This window comes from Rhinatrema bivittatum, chromosome 5 (genome assembly GCF_901001135.1).
Source record: "Rhinatrema bivittatum chromosome 5, aRhiBiv1.1, whole genome shotgun sequence".
NCBI classification, from domain to species: domain Eukaryota; kingdom Metazoa; phylum Chordata; class Amphibia; order Gymnophiona; family Rhinatrematidae; genus Rhinatrema; species Rhinatrema bivittatum.
This window is the reverse complement of record NC_042619.1, coordinates 78,608,111-78,629,126: the sequence shown is the minus strand read 5'-3', so window position 1 is coordinate 78,629,126 and position 21,016 is coordinate 78,608,111. Positions and strand designations below refer to the sequence as shown.

Below are 21,016 nucleotides of genomic sequence, written 5' to 3'. Positions count from 1 at the left end.
CAGGGCTCCACAGAGTGTTCTGACTGTGGCAGTTTTTACACTTATCCATTTTGACTAGTGCCTCCTTTCCTTTTAACCAGGGGATGAAACCACCGAAGACTGTTCTGAACTCCAAAATGTTTGTGTAGTCATTTTTCTTGTGGCGTTCAAAAAGTCCATATTTAGCCACTGGCCAGCTAAAAAAGTTAACCAGATTTATTTAGCTGAGATATTCAGCAGCACAGCTAACTTTAGGACTGCTTTTGAGCTGTTCTAAAATTATCTGGCTATTAGCCATATAAAGCTGAAATCTGAATTTATTCAGCCAACTTACCTGGATAATCAGCCCCACCCAGAATACTCCCATCCTGAACTTATCTTGCTAACTTTTTATTAGCAGGATAAAAAAAAAAAAAAGATGTAGTGTCACCGATGTGCACCCTTGGACTGTTTTTGATGAGCCTATTTAACTTGCTTAAAGCCTTAACAGTTTTCCTTCATTTGGCTTTAAACTAATGACTTTGCTTTGAATCTGATTTTCCAATTTCCTGTATTTGGATTTGATTTTGCATTTGTTCTCACACCTGTTGACCATCATGAATAATCTGATGTACATGGCATTACAATAAGTTACTCCAAGTTTTGAAACTGTGTTTAAATCTTTTAGCAATGTCATAGGACATCTGTTCATATATAAGCTGTCCCTCCCGATGCAGCCCATGAGAAACACTGTTCCATGTCGGGGGACAGATTGTCAAAATTTGCTATGCATAAATTTTGAAGGCATTGCCTCCTTTTTATTGTATTTACCTACACTGTTCGGTTTATGGACCATAGGCAAGTTTCTTTTGCAACAAAAAAAAAAAAATAAACTGACATCTTCTGCAGAAACATCAGATATATCCCTCAGTGGGAAGATTACTTCTTGCAGGCTGAGATGAAGGGTCAGATGGCAGACCAGTAGACTCGTCTGAATGGTAAGACAAAGACCCATAAGATAACAGACTCTTTCTGGGAATCTAACATTACTGGCAGATTCTCCGATGGTGATCTATCTTTAGGGGAATGGGAACTTAAGACTTGACAGGAGGATGCAACTGTGGGATCTCTTGCCTGGGTTGATATGGTAGATTGAGATTCTGGCTGCAGGCTTAAAGATTATAAAAGAGGAGAAGATGAAGAAAGTTTCAGCAGATTGGAAAAATGAAAAGAAAGTGGGAAAATAAACCATAGCACAGGATGAAGAAAGTTAAGGTCCTCAGGGATGGAAATGATAATAGCATGAATTAGGGAGGGAGAACAGAAGAGGTGGCTTGGGAACAAGAAACAAATAACGATGCAATGGAGACAGCAATAGAGCAACTGGAAAATCAGTGCTCGTGTCAATAAAGAACAAATACTCTAAATATTTTCTGGTCTTTGAGGAAAGCTGAGCAATCAGACTTTAGAACTCAGGATAGGATTTAAGAGGGGCAGATAAATGAACATTCCATAGGAACAATTTTCAAAGTACCTGATCCAAGCATGCAGTCTTGGAAGCTGCCTGTTTAAACTCTTGAGCAAATTTTATATTTGTATCCAAGAAAGCCTTCTTCTCTTGAATAATTCTCAGAGCTCTTCTGAGCTCATCTCTATTTTGTCTGACTTTCTCTGATATTTCAGCTTGCAAAGTCACTTTCCTACATTGAAAAAAAGGAGTGAAAAAAAATTGTGACAAACCAAATATATGGTTTTAACATAAAACTATAGAAATCAAAAGATAAGTATTCATAGTAAAATCGATAATCATTTGGACATGTTTGAAATATATTAACACAAACCATTTAACAAATACTAACAATGTTAAAGTATGTTTTGCCTTGACAGTTCTACAAATTTATAAAAGAAATGAATAATGTATGTAAGTCAAAGCAGTTTCCATGAAAATTTCACATACAAAAAAAAAATGTGAGAAAATCAACTAGAGCAATGGCTCCTAGCCATCAATTTTTGGGGACCCAATTGAAAATCTGACAAAGTGGACATAATTACAAGGAGTCAAAAATACACAGCCTTACTCAGTTTCGATTTAAAGATTTAGATCTTGCAGTTCTAAAGTTCAAGAATGCAGCAAAACTAGATTTTACATCAGGGGTGGTCATGCTATGACCCACGCGTCAAACTCAGCCATCCTCCTCTGAATTTGCGCCATTATCTATATTGGGGTAATTGAAGTCTCCCATTATTACTGCAGTACCAATTTGGTTAGCTTCCCTAATTTCTCTTAGCATTTCACTGTCAGTCTCACCATCTTGACCAGGTGGACGGTAGTATACCCCTATCACTATAGTCTTCCCCGACACACAAGGGATTTCTACCCATAAAGATTCAATTTTGTATTTAGTCTCATGCAGGATGTTTATCCTGTTGGACTCTATGCCATCCCGGACATAAAGCGCCACACCTCCTCCCGAGTGCTCCTCTCTATCATTGCGATATAATTTGTATCCCGGTATAGCACTGTCCCATTGGTTATCCTCTTTCCACCATGTCTCTGAGATGCCTATTAAGTCTACATCATTTACTGCTATACATTCTAATTCTCCCATCTTACTTCTTAGACTTCTGGCATTAGCATACAAACATTTCAAAGTTTGTTTTTTGTTTGTATTTTCATTCTGCTTTTTAATTGATAGGGATAAGTTAGAATTTTTTAGCTCAGGTGAGTTTTTAGTTACAGGCACTTGGACTACTTTTCTAATTATTGGAACCTCACTGTCGGGATGCCCTAATTCTAATGCATCATTAGTATCCTTTAAAGATACCTCTCTCCGAACCATGCGCTGCTGAGCGACTGTCTGCTTTCCCTTTGTTCTAGTTTAAAAGCTGCTCTATCTCCTTTTTAAAGGTAGATCAGAATCCTGGGAAGAATCATCGGTCCAAGGATCGTAAGGCTGATCACTTGCTCCCATAGGATCTCCAGAGAGAGGTAACTGTGCTATTCCTGAAGGATCAGGCCTAGGCATCGAAGGAGGCACAGATGGCATCGGTGACTTCAATGAGCAAGTTGGTGGCTAGATCCCAGACGGCCCGGGCACAGGCTCCGGCCTTGATGTTTCCTCGTTGTCCGATGACAAAGGAATCGGGGTGGAAAGCGTTGGACACACCGGTATCCTCGGTTGCACGGGTGGAAGGGCACCAATCAATGCATCCAGCCTGCCGAGTAGCGATGCGAGCACCATGGGAATCGGGTCAGCGACTGGGGCTGGCATGGGTGCCAGCTGGAAGACCTGAAGTGCCTTTCGAATGGCCTCTTGGATCATCCGATCCAATTCCTCGTGGAAGCCTGGGGCGTGGAACCCCAGTTCCGGAGTAGGAGGCAGCATTGGCTTAGCCGGAGGGTCCACCTGTGAAAGTGGAGTCTCGGCTCCCAGCACCAATGAAGGTGGGGGAACGCCTCGGTTACTCAGTCGCAGAGGAGGATGGGGCCTTCTCTTAATGGGATTTCTTTGTCTGTGGCTGTTGACGCCGAGGGCTTGCCTGGATCAGCGGACTAAGCCTTCCGATGATGGTGTCGACACTTTTCACGATGTTCTCCTTGGTCCTTCTCCGGAGCCGAAGAGGAAGAAGTCGATGCCTTCGGAGTAGTTGGTGCCGGGTGGACAGCACCGGTGTCCCGCTGCTGGCGAGAGGTCGATGGCACCGGCTCAAACGATGTTGAAGCACTCGATGGAGTCTGTAGCTTTGCCTGAAAAAGAAACTCCATCTTCTCTGTGCGGGCCTTAAGGCCCTTCGGTGTCATTTGGTGCAAGTTAAGACGTCGTGGTCCGACCCCAAACACACAGACCCTATGTGGATCTGTGATGGACATTGTCAGAGGACAATCGAGGCACTGACGAAAACCCAATGCCATAGCTTCGACAAAAATTTAGCCGCAGTGCGGTCGATGGCCGGTAGGCCCCGAAGGGAAAACTAGACGGGAATCGACCACAAATGAGGATAAAGCCTTACCTTACGAACGTGGACTACAGAATAGATAGGGGTACCCCTATGGGGTAGAATTGTTTTGAACTGTGAGGAAAATTCCTGTCAGGAATCTCTAGAGAGCTCCTTAACCTGCGTGGCTACTGCTCCGCGGAAAAAAAAAAAAAAGACTGAAGGGGGACTCCCTGCTGGATGTAGGGTTGGTACCATGCTGGGCATGCCCAGTAGGTGCCAGTCAAAGTTCTAGAAACTTTCACAAAAGTGTTCCATCCTGATGTCACCCATATGTGAGGACTACCATCCTGCTTGTCCTGTGAGAAGACGTGAACTGCATGACGTCAGATACGCAGCCACCGCTGCTAGACATTTGGTGAAGCTGCAAGGGGCAGAAACCAGACCAAAAGGCAACACCTTGTACTGATATTGTGTGCTTTCCCCACCACAAAACGGAGGTATTTTCCTGTGGTCGGGGGAGATGGCTATGTGAGCATAAGCTTCCTTGAGATCGACGGAGCAGAGCCAGTCTCCTCTTCTGAGTACAGGTATCAGCATATTCAGAAGGTCTATCTTTAACTTTTCTCTTAAGAGAAACCTGCTCAATGCCCTGGAGGTTGATGGGGTGCAAGCCCCTGCTCCTCTTTGATATAAGGAAATACCTCGAATAGAACCCTCGGCCCTGCTGAGGTTAAGAAACTGGCTCCACCGTTCCTGCTGCGAGAAGAGCAGAGAGTTCTATCAGAAGTTTGTCCTGCTGGGCAGAAGAATCCCACGATGGATGTTAGGGGAGAGGTTCCTGGGAGCTGGCTGAAGTTGAGGCAGTACCCCTGACTAACTATGGTAAAGACCCATCGGTCAGAGGTGATCTCTTCCCAGCGATGGGCGAAGCTGAAAAGCCTGCCTCCCACTGGGGAATTTGGCATCAGGGGTATGCTCTGCTGACTCGCACTCCCTTGCCGCCAGTCAAAACCCTGTAGCCAGGGCTTGCGGGGGCACTGGCTGAGGTCTGGGGGCTCGCTGTTGGCAAAAGCAGCCCCTGAAGCTAGTTCGTGGCATGCAAGCTCAGGAGGCAGGAGGATAATATTTCCTCTGCTTGTAAAAGGGCTTCCTAGAAGGGCCTGGAAGATTTCCTGGCAAAGGAAGGAGGATCAGAAGCACTAGCGGAGAGCTGGTGAAATATGTCCTGGAGGTCCTTCAACTGGGCCACTGCATCCCACACCTTATCCCCAAAGAGGTTGTCACCTGTGCAGGGGAGGTCAGTCAGTTTCTCCTGCACATCTGGATGGAGATCAGAAGCCCTGAGCCAGGCCATTCTATGGGCTCCAATGCCCATGGCGGCTACACGAGTTGCAGTTTTAAAGACATCGTAGGTGGACTGCATCTTGTGCTTGCCAGCCTCGAAGCCCTGCAGGACAACAGTGGAGAGTGCCTCCTGGACTCACTTCCATAGGCACCGGTTGTACTGGTCATGTACAACTGGTAGGCCCAAGGCATCGAGCTCCCTATGTTCTCACCCCAGAGGAGCAAAGGCATGAGTACGGGAGCTCCTGGCTTTTTTGAGAGCAGACTCTACAACCAACTGTTGGGGGAGGTGCCGCTTCTCAAACCCCTCAGCTTGTTGCACCAGATATGTGGCATCCGCCTTCCTATTGACAGGGGAGATAGAGATCGGGTGCTCCCACATCCAAAGGAGGACAACTTTGAAGATGTCATGGTTGGGAGCCGCCACGATCTACTTAGCGGCATTGATAAACTGGAGTACCTCCAGCATCTTGTGTCGCGCATCTTCCTTCGTGAGCAGTTGGAAGGGGATAGCCTCTGCCATGGCCCTCACAAATCCCACAAAGGACAGATCCTTGGGGGGGAGACAGATGCCTTTCCTCAGGCAGGGACTGCTCTGAGAGGGGGTCGCCTGTAGTCTGAGGAAGACTCTAGAATCATCTCTCTATGGGCATAAGGCCCTTCCTCCTCACTAAGGCCAGACAGTCAAGCAGGGGTGCTAGGACAGATGGCGGAGGAGTATGGGGGCAGGTGGCACGGGCAGCTCAATGCTCTGAAGAGCTCTGAGCACTGCGGTCTGAACCCTGCAGTCCAGCTCCTCCTGGAAGACTGGTGATGCCAGGACTGAAGGAGGGGTCCGAGGCATCACTGGCTCTTCCTCGGGTCTCTGAGATGGCATGATGACCGGCACCAGTATCTGTGGAGAACACCTGGGACTCCTGGGAACATCGGAGGATGGGGCCTCCGATGGCCAGGGTTGTTTCGGTGGCAGTACTGCCACAGCCAGTACTGCGCCAGAACCGGAGCCATGCACAGACTGCAACCAGTGTCGGTGCTTGTGGCATCTCCCACCGTGCTCTGTTCAGTCTTTCCCCGGTGCTGAGGAGGCGCAAGATCCAGATGTTTGGGACACCAGTGAGATCATGGAAGATCTGTCACCATTCCCGTGATCCTTCGAAAAAGTGGAGACAGGAGCAGCGAGAGGGAAAGTATCAAGGGGCTCCCCACAACCTCTCGGTGTGGATGGAGCAGACTTGGAAGAACTGAAAAGTTTCTCCATCTTGTCAAGTCGTGCACGACTGCCTTTGGGGGTCATCTGGTCACACAGGCGACACCCACGAATGTCGTGCAAGGCCCCCAGGCAAAGGATACAAACCTCAGGCGGATCCGTGATGGACGCAGTCCATGGTCAGAGGGGGCACTGACAAAAACAGGACGCCATAAAATTTACCCAGTGTGCAGTCGATGACCAGCGGTCGCTGAAAGGCGAGGTGTCTGGGATCGACCGCAAGAGAGCAAAATAGCAGCAACTTCAACCTACCACGCTGAGGAGGCATCGACCATGAAGGGGGACCAGATGATGGAATAGGAAAAAACACGACACTGGTTAGCAGAAAACAAGAGAGTGGAGCTCCACAAACCAAAGGCAACTGCACCATGGAAAAGAAGAGAATGAAGGAGGCCCTTGCGTGGACGCGTGGAAAGTGGCATGCTGGGTATGCTCAGTGTGCTGGTCAAAGCTTCCAGAAGCTTTGACAAAAGTTGTCCGTGCTGTGCTCCATCAAATGATGTCACCAACGTGAGGACTACCATCCTGCTTGCCCTAGGAGATTAGCAAAGTTAAAAGCATCCCAGTAGATAGGTTGCAATAAATTCCTAAAGTGGACCAGGTGCCTTTAAATAAAGAGCAGACTGATATTTCAATTTACCCCTGTTGACTGATAAGCAGTTTGTAAAAACAAGCAAAACACATACTTTTAATGTCTATATGTAAATGCTAAGTCTAAAAAAACAAGATGCAAGAGAGAGTTTTATAGCATTGGATGAAGAGATAGATATAAGTGGCCTCTCCGAGGCCTGGAAGGAGGATAATCAATAGGACACTGTGATACCAGGGTACAAATTATATCAAAATGATAGGATAGATCAAATGGGTGGGGGGTGAAAATATATATTAGAGGGGGCATGGAGTCAAACAGGATGAACATTCTGTAGGAATCAAAATGCAATGTTGAATCTTTATAGACCAATACCAGGTGAAAAGGGGAATAAAAGATCATGTGATGTGGTGAGCTGGGAAAGTTGTTTTCTCGAGCTCTGGGTGTCCTCCCCCTCCATCTGATTCCATCTGGATGGATTTTGCCCAAATCTATCCCAATAACATCTGGAGGTGGCTTCTGTAATATATGCACAATTACTAAATTTCCAAGGGTTATGTCAACATGTTTAGCCAGAAAAAAGAAAGACCAAGTATCGGAGGTAAAAATGGCCACCACTAAAGAAATAAATGAGGCTGCCGTTTCAGATCTTACTGCAGCAAGAGTTGCAGCCCTATGAGTGATGGATTATTTTTGACAATACTGAAGTGAGAATACCATAGAGGGAAGCACATGTTGGGGAGGGGGATGTAAAGGAGAGAGGTAATAAAATATATACATGCAAACACATGCAGGCATTTATCATTCCCTATGAACCTTTGTACAGGGGAAGAGAGGAAATTATGCATACACTGGAAATAAATGATAAAAATCATCAAGAGGGATGCAAGGGTGGGAGTAACGTGTAATTGACAGGGCAAAGGAAAATATGTATCCTGGCACCATGAGGTAAGGGTCGTTCACACAAGGCATTGCAAAAAACGTGTATACAAAGGGGTGCAGAAGACCAGGGAACTTGGAGAAGGCCAAAATCCTTGCTGAGGTGTGCAAGTACATTATTACGTTGTCCCCAGGAAAACAAAGAAAACACTGATTGGGATATTGCTTTTTGTGCTTTTAAGAATACTTATAATTGAGCACAAGATTATTATAACACAAATGGAGAAATTACTTATCTGATAATTTTGTTTTCCTTAGTGTAGACAGATGGACTCAGGACCAATGGGTATAGTGTACTCCTGATAGCAGTTGGAGATGGATCAGATTTCAATCTGAAGTCAGCCCTAGTACATATACCCCTGCAGGAAGTGCAGCTCTTCAGTATTCTCCTCGAAAAGCAATTGTGGATATATGCATGACTGAATAATTTGAATAACTTTGATAACTTGATTAACTTCATAACTTGGTTAACTTGATTAATTTGAACTGGTTGAATTGGTTATAGCTGGAGACCGCCAGTGCCCTCAACCGAGAAAAGTCAACTCCCGGTAGGATGGGTGTCCTAGTTAGAGGAAAGCACGGCTTACCCATGAATCACTCGCTCTCGGGGATGTCACTCGAGGATTCCATGAGTAACGGGAGCCGTGGGTGGGATGCTGAGTCCATCTGTCTACACTAAGGAAAACAAAATTATCAGGTAATTTCTCCATTTCCTAGCGTGTAGCAGATGGACTCAGAACCAATGGGATGTATAAGCTACTCCCGAACCGGGTGGGAGGCTGCCCGTGGCCCACTTAGTACTGCCCTTGCAATGCTGTGTCCTCTCGAGCCTGAACATCCAGGCAGTAAAACCTGGAGAAGGTGTGGATGGAGGACCATGTCGCCGCCCTGTAGATCTCGGCGGGTGACAGCATCTTGGTTTCCGCCCAGGACACTGTCTGGGCTCTAGTGGAATGGGCCTCGACTTGTAAAGGCAGTGGCTTGCCTGCTTCTACGTAGGCCTCCTTGATGACTTCTTTGATCCAGCGGGATCTGGTTGCTCGTGAGGCCGCTTCCCCTTACTTCTCCCCGCTGTGAAGGACGAATAGATGGTCCGTCTTTCATACGGATTCCGACCTTTCCAGGTATCGGACTGCCGATGTTGAGGTGGAGTAGACTGCGAGACTCTTCCGAATTCTTATGCTCATCTGGCGATGGTAGCGAGATGGCTTGGTTGAGATGGAAGTGAGAAACCACTTTGGGGAAGAAGTACGGAACCATGCGTAACTGGATGGCTCCCAGAGTGAGTCTGAGGAACGGCTCCCGGCAGGACAGTGCTTGTAGCTCGGAGATACGACGGGCCGAACAGACTGCCACCAGGAAGGCTGTCTTCAATGTTAATAGTCGGAGAGACAGGCCGTGAAGAGGTCTGAAGGAGGCTCCTGCTAAGAAATCTAGGACCAGGTTTGAGGTTCCAAAGAAGCACCGGCCACTTTAGGGGTGGTCGGATCTGCTTGACTCCTTTCAGAAAGCGGGAGACATCCGGGTGAGAGGCTAGGCTGCCGCTCTCACTCTTGGTTCCGTAGCATGACAATGCAGCCACCTGTACCTTGATGGAGTTGAGAGACAATCCCTTCTGTAGTCCGTTCTGCAGGAATTCCAAAATCACAGGAATTTTGACTGAGTGTGGAACGATGTCACTGTCCTCACACAAGGCTTTGAATACTCTCCAAATCCTTATGTATGTTAGGGATGTGGAGAACTTGCATGCTCGGAGCAGGGTGTCAATTACTGCCCCCGAGTATCCGCTCTTCCTCAGGCGAGTCCTCTCAATGGCCAGGCTGTAAAAGAGAGAATCGAGCTGGCTCCTCGTGGAGGATCGGCCCTTGTTGGATAAGGTCTCTTTGTGGCGGTAGCGGAAGGGGGCTCCCTGTCAGTAGCCTTTGCATGTCTGCGTACCACAGTCTTCTTGGCCAGTCCGGGGCCACTAGAAGTACTGATCCCCTGTGGTGTTCTATCTTGTGGATGATTTTGCCCACAGTGGAAAACCATATAATAGAGTTTCCTGTGGCCAGGTCTGTACCAGGGCATCGATTCCCTGGGACTGAGGTTCCTGCCTGCGGCTGAAAAAGCTGGGCACTTGGGCGTTAGACTGGTTTGTCAGGAGGTCCATGGTTGGTGTTCCCCAACGGTTTACTATCAATTGGAATACTGTGGTCGACAGCCTCCATTCTCCTGGGTCTAGACTTTCTCTGCTGAGGTAATCCGCAGCGATGTTGTCTTTCCCCTCGACGTGGATGGCCGAGATATCTTGAAGGTTCGCTTCCACCCATGACATTAGGGGGTCTTTTTCCAGAGACACCTATTGGCTTCGGGTTCCTCCCTGATGGTTGATGTAGGCCACTGTTGTGGCGTTGTCCGACATTACTCTGACCGCTTTGTCTCGGAGTCTGTGACTGAACCGTAGGCAGGCTAGTCTGACTGCCCGGGCTTCTAGGCGATTGATGTTCCATCCCGACTCTTTTGTTCCATTGCCCCTGGGTGGTTAGCTCCTGGAAGTGTGCTCCCCATCCTCGTAGGCTGGCGTCCGTGGTGAGCAGGATCAAGGTTGGTGAGGATAGACTCACTCCCTGCTCAGATGGCCTTCTTGTAGCCACAATCGTAGTTGGGTCCGAACTTTGTCCAGGAGCTGAAGACGTTCGGTGTAGTTCTGGGACAGCGGATTCTATCGTGATAGTAGTGAGCGCTGTAGAGGTCTAATGTGAGCTCTTGCCCATGGCACTACTTCCAGTATGGATGCCATGAGGCCGAGGACTTGGAGGTAGTCGCATGCCATGGGATAAAGCTCGCTCAACAGGATTCACAACTGGGTCATCAGTTTCATCTCCTTGTCGGTGTCAGGATGACCTTGTCTTGTTTGGTGTCAAACCGGACTCCCAAGTATTCTAGAGATTGGGAGGGCTGCAGACAGCTCTTGTGTTGACCACCCACCTGAGGCTCTCCATTAGAGTTTTGACTCTGTTGGTCGCCTGGTGACTTTCCTCTGGGGATTTCGCCCTGATCAGCTAATAGTCTAGATAAGGGTGTATGAGGATTCCTTCCTTCCTCAGTGTTGCTGCCACTCCCACCATGATCTTGGTGAATGTTCGGGGTGCTGTGGCTAACCCGAATGGTAGTGCCTGGAACTGGTAGTGATGGTCCAGGATCATGAAGCGTAGAAAACGTTGATGCGCTTGATGGATCAGAATGTGTAGGTAGGCTTCCGACAGATCCAGGGATGTAAGGAACTCTCCCAGTTGTATTGCCCTTATTACCTAGCATAGGGTTTCCATGCGGAAGCGAGGAATCTTCAGGTGGCGGTTGACAGACTTGAGGTCCAGGATGGGCCGAAATGTTCCTTCTTTCTTGGGAATAATAAAATAGATGGAATAATGTCCAGTATTTATTTGTTGTGTGGGAACTGGTGTAATAGCAATCTGGTCAGTGTAGCTTCCACTGCCATCCTCTTGGAAGGATCGTGGCAGGGGGATTCCACAAACTTGTCCGGCGGGAGGTGGTGGAAATCCAGGTAATATACCTCTCGAATGTGGCTAGGACCCACCTGTCCGAAGTTATCTCAACCCATCTTTGGTAGAATAGGGCAAGTCTGCCCCCTATGGCTTCTTCCTTTGGACGGGTCGGCTGATTTTCATTGTGGGGTGCGGCTGGGGCCTGGGCCCGAGCTGGCTCCCCTTTTGTTGTGCTTGTTCTGAAAGGACTGGCTCCTGCCTGTGGGGCGAGCCACTCGATATGTGCTTCTGTATGGGTTGAAGCGCTGTGATCCTCTGCCCCTGGAAGTTCGTGGGAAGGGTCACTGGTTTCTCTTATTCCTGTCCTCTGGTAGCCGTGGCAGCGGGGATTCGCCCCATTTGTTGGCAAGTTTCTCTAGTTCACTTCCGAACAGGAGGGTTCCCTTGAAGGGCATCCTTGTGAGTCTTGTTTTGGAAGGTGCGTCAACCAACCAGCTTCGGAGCCAGAGTTGTCTTTTGGCCGCCACGGCTGATGACACTTCTCTAGCTGCAGTGCGCACCGGATCAGAAGCAGCACCTGTGAGGAAAGATACTGCTGGTTACAGGGCTTCCCCAGGAGTGTTGTTCCTGGTCTGTGATAAGCAGGGGCATGTCACCACGGCACAGCAGGCCGCGATCTGTAGAGACATAGCTGAGACGTCAAAAGACTGAGGATGGATTCCAGACGTCTGTCTTGAGCATCCTTGAGTGCTGCTCCTCCCTCAACTGGGATAGTAGTGCGCTTTGAGACCACGCAGACCATGGCATCCACTTTCGGACATGCCAGGAGATCTTTGGCAGCTGGGTCCAGAGGGTACATGGCTGCAAGGGCACGCCCCCCTTTGAATGTAGTCTCCAGGGCATCCCATTCCAGGTCAATTAGCTGCTGGACACCTGGGTTATGCCTCCGCACCAGCAGATGGAGACAGAGCAAAACTTTGACGGGCTCTGTCATATACCAGGGTGCCACCCACAGCCTCTCAGTCTTACGTAATGTCAAAGCAGAATGGAACAAAACCAAACTACCTAACTAACTATCCTTTGCGTATAAGCCGAGCCCAAAAACCCCCCAACTGTAACAAATTACCCAGAAGGCGTGAACAATGATATAACAATATCCAGGAAAAGAACATCCGAGCTGACTCTCCGCTAGTTCAGAATTACCAACATACAGATATGGGCGGGTCCCTGGACTGATCCGTGGTACTACAGGAATGAAAATTATCAGGTAAGAAACTAATTTTCCTTTCCCTGTATGTACCCGGATCAGTCCAGACACCTGGGATGTACCAGAGCTAAGATACCTAGGGTGGGACCCAGAGAGGCCTGCTCGGAACACTCCCTCGCCAAATCCACCTGCAGTCAAGGGTTGGACATCCAAACGGTAATGCCTCGCAAAAGTATGCCACGACGCTCAAGTTGCCGCCCTGCAAATTTCCTGAGAGGACACTTGAAAAGATTCCGCATGTAGAAGGAGCCTGAAGGCCCATTTGTACAGCCTTCTCACATAGCAAAAAGCCGACCCAATGGCCTCCTTGAGCCAGCGAGCTATCGTAGGATTCGAGGCTGCCCTTCCTGTCTTCGGAGCACTCCCCAAAAGAAAGATGGTCAGAAGCACGTTACCTCGAGATATCGCGGCAGTGCTCTGCGAATATCCAGGTTCCATAAAACCCGTGCCATCGGATCAGACCGCTCCCCCTTAGAGAAAGAAAACTCCAGTGACTGATTCAAAACGGAAAGAAGACACCATCATTGGCCGAAAAGGAGGGAACCGAGGAAACCGTCCTCAACAACACTTCCAAATCCAAGATCTGCAGGAACGGCTTCCTACAAGACAACCTGCAACTCTGATACCGCCTAGCCAAAGAGATCGCAAGTAGAAATACCACTTCCAGCATGAAAACCTTCAGCGTCGCCCTCTGGATAGGACCAAAAGGACCGAAAACAGCCAGTTTAGGTTCCAGGAAGGGCACGGGTGACTCAATGGAGGACGCAAATGCTTAGCCCCCCGAAAAAAACGCGTCCCATAGAGGTGTAACCTAAGGGTACCCCCTTGGATCTTACCCCAAAGACAAGCCAGAGCCACCACCTGGACCTGGAGGGAACTGCGAGATAGACCGTTAGCACGAAATGCCTGAAGGAATCCCAAAAGGTCAAAGACAGACGCCCGAGTAGGATCCACTACTCAAGCCGCACCAGTCTCCCAACACTGTCCATACCCGAACATAAGCTAAGGACATGGACGGCTTCTGTGACCTCAATAAGGAAGCTACCACTGCATTGGAATAGTCTTTATTCTACAAGCGCTGCCTATCCAAAAACCATGCTGCGAGACAGAAGTGATCCACCTTCTCCAAATAGACGGGACCTTGATAAAGATAAAGCCGCGGACTCCCAAAACCGAATACCTCGATAGGCGAAGCTCTACACTGCCTATCAGGAGCCAGGGAGGAAACACGCATAGTAACACGTTTGTCAGCCAGGGAGGACCAAGCATCAACTCCCTCTGGCCCCGTTCTCCGCGCCGACTGTAGAACCATGGAGCCTTTGCAATCCGTGTGGGGCGTGCTCCAATCCGACGTTATTATGGTCCATACCTCGAAGAACAGGGACAGTCTGGCCCCATGTGTAGTACTAGGTGAGAAACCGTGAGAGAGAAATGGACCTGGCGTACCTCATGGCAAAGTCTTGGATCCTGCCCCTGATTGAGGGTACCTTGTGTGCAGAATTGTCTGCCGCGAAGGACTGAGTCCCTGAAGGCTGTCTAGATAAACCTGAGCGATAGGATGACCCAGAAGATCTTGCTGGATGGCACCTCCTGCTCTTCCCGGCACAGAGGTGTAGCGGACAATGAGCCCCGAGATTGAGGCCTGCCCTCCGGAAGCTGATAAACCTGGTTCTCTTCCAGTGAGTGCATCATATCATCCAATTCGGGCAGAGACCCCAGATGAGCCTTAGAAGACCCCTTCCGCCGCCCAATTCCGGAACTAACGACGACGGCATGCGGAAACCGCGGAGACCACGAACCTGGCGGACTTGTGCAGGAGATCATACAACGCATCTGCGCTGCAAGCGATTACCATGAACCTGGCGGACTTGTGCATGACTTGTGAGGGAGATCACACAGCACATCCGCGCTGCAAGTGAGTACCGCCTCCAGCCGAACGGCATTGACCTGGAGTTGCTAAGCCCAGCAAAAGGCCCGCCCAAAATGTAACATTACTGCATGTCGTTGCGTGGATACCCAGCGCCGACAGCCCGAAGACCTTCATGAGGTGGAGTTCCAGCGTTCTGTCCTGTAAACCCTTGAGAGCCATAGCCTTTGGCACTGGAATCATGGACCTGTTTCATGACGGCGGACACCGCTGCGTCCAGCCAAGGGAATGGTGAATAAAACGGAAAATGTCATAATGCCTCTGTATCGCTCCATGGTGAGACCGCACCTTGAATACTGTGTTCAATTCTGGTCGCCGCATCTCAAAAAAGATATAATTGCAATGGAGAAGGTACAGAGAAGGGCTACCAAAATGATAAGGGGAATGGAACAACTCCCCTATGAGGAAAGACTAAAGAGGTTAGGACTTTTCAGCTTGGAGAAGAGACGACTCAGGGGGGATATGATAGAGGTGTTTAAAATCATGAGAGGTCTAGAACGGGTAGATGTGAATCGGTTATTTACTCTTTCGGATAGTAGAAAGACTAGGGGGCACTCCATGAAGTTAGCATGCGGCGACCAGAATTGTACACAGTATTCAAGGTGCGGTCTCACCATGGAGCGATACAGAGGCATTATGACATTTTCCGTTTTATTCACCATTCCTTTTCTAATAATTCCCAACATTCTGTTTGCTTTTTTGACTGCCGCAGCACACTGCACCGACGATTTCAATGTGTTATCCACTATGACACCTAGATCTCTTTCTTGGGTTGTAGCACCTAATATGGAACCCAACATTGTGTAATTATAGCATGGGTTATTTTTCCCTATATGCATCACCTTGCACTTATCCACATTAAATTTCATCTGCCATTTGGATGCCCAATTTTCCAGTCTCACAAGGTCTTCCTGCAATTTATCACAATCTGCTTGTGATTTAACTACTCTGAACAATTTTGTGTCATCTGCAAATTTGATTATCTCACTCGTCGTATTTCTTTCCAGATCATTTATAAATATATTGAACAGTAAGGGTCCCAATACAGATCCCTGAGACACTCCACTGTCCACTCCCTTCCACTGAGAAAATTGCCCATTTAATCCTACTCTGTTTTCTGTCTTTTAGCCAGTTTGCAATCCACGAAAGGACATCGCCACCTATCCCATGACTTTTTACTTTTCCTAGAAGCCTCTCATGAGGAACTTTGTCAAACGCCTTCTGAAAATCCAAGTATACTATATCTACCGGTTCACCTTTATCCACATGTTTATTAACTCCTTCAAAAAAGTGAAGCAGATTTGTGAGGCAAGACTTGCCCTGGGTAAAGCCATGCTGACTTTGTTCCATTAAACCATGTCTTTCTATATGTTCTGTGATTTTGATGTTTAGAACACTTTCCACTATTTTTCCTGGCACTGAAGTCAGGCTAACCGGTCTGTAGTTTCCCGGATCGCCCCTGGAGCCCTTTTTAAATATTGGGGTTACATTCGCTATCCTCCAGTCTTCAGGTACAATGGATGATTTTAATGATAAGTTACAAATTTTTACTAATAGGTCTGAAATTTCATTTTTTAGTTCCTTCAGAACTCTGGGGTGTATACCATCCGGTCCAGGTGATTTACTACTCTTCAGTTTGTCAATCAGGCCTACCACATCTTCTAGGTTCACCGTGATTTGATTCAGTCCATCTGAATCATTACCCATGAAAACCTTCTCCATTACGGGTACCTCCCCAACATCCTCTTCAGTAAACACCGAAGCAAAGAAATCATTTAATCTTTCCGCAATGGCCTTATCTTCTCTAAGTGCCCCTTTAACCCCTCGATCATCTAACGGTCCAACTGACACCCTCACAGGCTTTCTGCTTCGGATATATTTTAAAAAGTTTTTACTGTGAGTTTTTGCCTCTACAGCCAACTTCTTTTCAAATTCTCTCTTAGCCTGTCTTATCAATGTCTTACATTTAACTTGCCAATGTTTATGCTTTATCCTATTTTCTTCTGTTGGATCCTTCTTCCAATTTTTGAATGAAGATCTTTTGGCTAAAATAGCTTCTTTCACCTCCCCTTTTAACCATGCCGGTAATCGTTTTGTCTTCTTTCCACCTTTCTTAATGTGTGGAATACATCTGGACTGTGCTTCTAGAATGGTATTTTTTAACAATGACCACGCCTCTTTGACATTTTTTACTTTTGTAGCTGCTCCTTTCAGTTTTTTTCTAACAATTTTTCTCATTTTATTCTCTAGGTCTTCCAATTTCTCGGTTAGTGTGATGTTCTTTGTTTTTGTTTCTATTTTATTAAGTTCAAGTGCTTGTATGGCCACATCGTGATTTTCCAAGTGCAAGTCTAGTTCATCAACTCTGTGCCCCAGAGAGAGAAAATCTTCTCGGAGCTCAGAAAATGAGCCAGCAGCTTATCTTTATTTTTAATTTCCGCTCTCAGATCAATAAACCAATCTCTCATGAACAATTGGGTGGATAAATCTGCTAGTGTCTGTATAAAATCGGTGGCGGCTTGCGGCGAGAGAATCGGAGCCTCCGTTTCCATCCCCTCCCCCTCACCTGCCATACAGTCAGCGATATCTGCCCCTACTTTTCTTGATTCTGCAGCCATTCTCGTGAAGGAAAACTTCTGTAGATCGTTTTTTTTCTCGAAGTCATCAGATCGAAGTAAAGAAATGTACCTGGTAAATGGGTGCCAGTTTAGATTTGTTTTGTTTGCTATTTCGGATGATTTAGGCGGGTGATTTTGGGAGCTGCAGGTTTAAGCGGCCATATTACCTCGGGGCGAACAGCGCTCCCCTCAGAATTACTTTTTAAAAATTGTAAGCAGCTTATACTTTTATTGTTGAATGAGTTATTTCTGTAAATTCTATTAATTTACAAAGCACAGCAAGAATGCAGAGTAAACAGCACGCACATAAATGAGTCAAGGAAAAGGGATGTGTGGCTCAAAAATTAGACACTGTTCAATACACAAGTCCCCAATTTTATTTAATTGCAAGCAACAGGAAAAACCTTTTCATAAGTGTGTGTTCATTAGTCAAGGAACCCTGACACGGCCGTGTTTCTCACCCAAGCTGTGTCAGGGGGACCAGTAGACACTCATCTTAAATAATCTCATACAGGGAAAGGAGAGGGGGAGAGGCCCTGGCCAAATTTAAAGATAAAAAACTGAACAGTCAAAACACTAAATGAGGACAGATAGGTCTATCCAAGGTAGAGGGCTGAAAAATCGTAAAGGTGGGAGCTAAATGAACATTAGATTGTAAGGATCAGAAGCACCGTATGGGAACAGATGCCGTAAATAATCTTGCAATTAAACTATTTTTGAGGTAGAAATCAAAATTTCAAACCAGGAACCAAAAATTTTTGGTCGGGAGGAAGAGATAATAGTATGTGTGTGTCAATGAAGGGCTCAAAGAGACAGTATTTTAAGGAACCGTATGCTGTTGTGTTTACTTTACATGGATACATCATTAATCAGTTCCTTAATCTACTGTAGAGTTTGATGGTGCAGTCTAAGTGCCTTTTATATGAGGTCTGTCCCAGCAAAGTCACCTGTGCCAGTAGATACAGAACATTGCAACCTGGTTGTTCATTAGGACCAGGACAACTTTGTTAGCAAACTGATCTCTGAAAACCTTCAAAGTACATTGTATTGCCATTAGCTCCAGGAAGATTATCAGATGCTTCTCCTCAGCAAACCAAAGGCCTTGGATACAAAGCCCATCTATATCAGCTCTCCACCCTAAGTTGGACACATCCATTGTAATCATTTCTACTGGAGACATCCGAAAGGTGATACCATTGGTCAGACTGAAATTGTCCCACTTTCAGGAGAGGGGATTCCTGAATAGTTGTTAACATGGATATTGTTGCAAAGATTCTAGATGGCCTATAGCCACAGAGACCTGAGGGTCCATTGGGCTCTCCTCATTTTGAGACATGCCAAGGGAGTTTAGCTTAGTGATCTTGTTCTGTGAATAGTTGCAGCCATAAGGCCCAACATCCTCAACATATCCAACACTGATATCCAATGACTCATCTGGATTCTTTCCACTGTGGATATCAACATGATAGTCTTCTGTTGTGGAAGGAAGGGTTTTTTTTTTTTTTGGTTTTTTTTTTTAAACAGAGTCATGTCTAGCAAAGCTCTGATAAACTCCAATTGAGATGACAAATGATAACTGGGTAGCTGATGACAAATCCTAGTTAACAGCCAGACGGTTTTGCACATTGATTCTGAGGCTCCTGCTTGTGATGGGCTCTTAACTAGTCAATCATCCACATAGGGATAGACATGCACCCTTAGCTTATGTACGTCAGCCAACACTATAGCAAGATATTTGATGAAGACACACAGGGCTGATGCTAGACCAAAAGGCAGCACACAATACCGGAGGTGAAAGTCTCCCACTACAAACCTAATACACTTCCTGTGTCATCATTAGAACATAGTCAGTCCCCTTTTTGAATAAAGAAAATTAAGGTGCCCAGGGAAATAATCTTGTTCAGGAACTTATTCAAGGTCCTTAAGTCTAAGATGGGATGAGCCCTCCTGTTTTCTTTGGAATCAGGAAGTAGTTGAAGTAAACTCCCCCTCCTTTTCCCTTGCTGGAACAGGTCAGATCGCATTTGCCTCCAAGATAAAAGATAGTTCCTTTTGCAGCACATTCTGATGCACTCAGTGACCCTAGCTGTGGTCTGGTGGGGGGGGAAGGGCTGCAATTTGGACAAAGACCCAATAAACACAATCTATACCCTTTTCTAATGATGCTGAGATTCGTGCCCGAATTTACATAAAACCTTAGCCTGTCTGACAGGAAGGTCCTCCACAGCAAGAAAAACAGGGGATACAGGCCATGCTTCCCAAGAACCAAGCAAAACCATGTACAAGGTATTGACTAGGATGCTGGCTGTGGTTTACAGGTTTGCTTCTGAGGACTGACATAAGTGGGGTGAAGGATAGTATCTAATTGACTGGGTAAAGTGCCTTCTTTGCTCCAATCACAGGTACCTTCCTGGAAGAGGATGAGTCCAGAGTGGCTGTGGAAACATTGTGCAATGTTTGTGGATCTGCACTACTTCCTTCACCCTAAATAATGATCTCCGGTGCATGGCATATACTTGAGTCTTTCCTGGACCTCAAGTTGGAGGTCTGAAGCCCACAGCCAGGCAAGTCTATGGGTGCCAATCCTCATGACAGAGATCATTGATGATGTGTTTCAGAAACAAAGGATGAACAGGCCATGGTGCTTTCCGGACTCCATTCTCTTCTCTACTAGTGCCTTGAGAATGTCATGATACTTTTGAAGCTGCAGCTGCATCTGCTTCAGTACGTCCTGCAAATTATAGCCCATAAAGAGCTGGTAGTACACCATGCAAGCATTTAGCATAGCTCCCTGAAACTTCTTCCTCCCAAGATATCCAGGATTCTAGAACCCTTCCCTGGGGTCATCAAGAAAGGGGTTCTAGTCCTCTGGGCTCACTTGGGAGCACATTTGACCACCACAGACTGATGCGGTAGCTACCTCTTCAAATCTTCAAGCCTTCTAGACAAAATAAAATCATGTACACCTGTTAATTGGAGCCACTCAGAGGGTTCTCTCACATCCTCATCTGCACCTCCCAAAGGATGTTGTGAACTGGAATGGTTATGACTTCCTTAGTGGGCTCTACAAACTCATACGCCATCAGTAAAGGCAATGGACTGCCATTCTTTGATAAAAGCTAGTGAAGACGAGGTCCTCAGGAAAGGGACTTTTCTATGGGGAGAAGGGTCAGAGGGTAAATCTGACGATCCAAGTTCATCAGAGACATTACCAGATCAATAGCTGTACCCTCTGGAAAATTCTGAGTCAGACCGGTAAAGACCAGACAGTGGCCATCCCGCTGAAATGGCCTCAGAGAAAAGCACTTATCAGCTGGGGCCTGGAACAGAGGAACTCCGGTGCCTCAGGGGACGCTTCTTCTTCTGATAGGCTGGAGATCACCATTAGGGCAGTCACCATCAACAGACTCCCCTCCAGAAACCAGCACTGGTGCTGTGCCTCCAGGCAGCTGGAGGGACTCAAGCAATGGCACAATTTAGACTGCACCAACCCAGATACCGGATAACAGACATGAAAATTGGTTCTTACCTGCTAATTTTCGTTCCTGTAATACCACAGATCAGTCCAGAGAAGTGGGTTGTGTATCCCTACCAGCTGGTGGAGTCAGAGAACAATTAGAACTTTGGACACTACTACATAACGAGAGTGCCACCTGCAGTCACTCAGTATTGACCTGTAC

At 47.0% G+C, this 21,016-nt stretch overlaps 1 protein-coding gene across 1 annotated transcript in view; it reads right to left on the bottom strand.

Annotated features, from left to right (window-relative positions):
• The window catches only part of RNF17 (ring finger protein 17), a 1,084,608-nt gene that overhangs the window by 876,160 nt on the left and 187,432 nt on the right, over nt 1-21,016 (bottom strand). Inside the window, exon 6 of the mRNA XM_029603155.1 lies at nt 1,493-1,658. Within this exon, the coding sequence (XP_029459015.1) occupies nt 1,493-1,658 (166 nt within the window). The remainder of the gene's footprint in view (nt 1-1,492; nt 1,659-21,016) is intronic.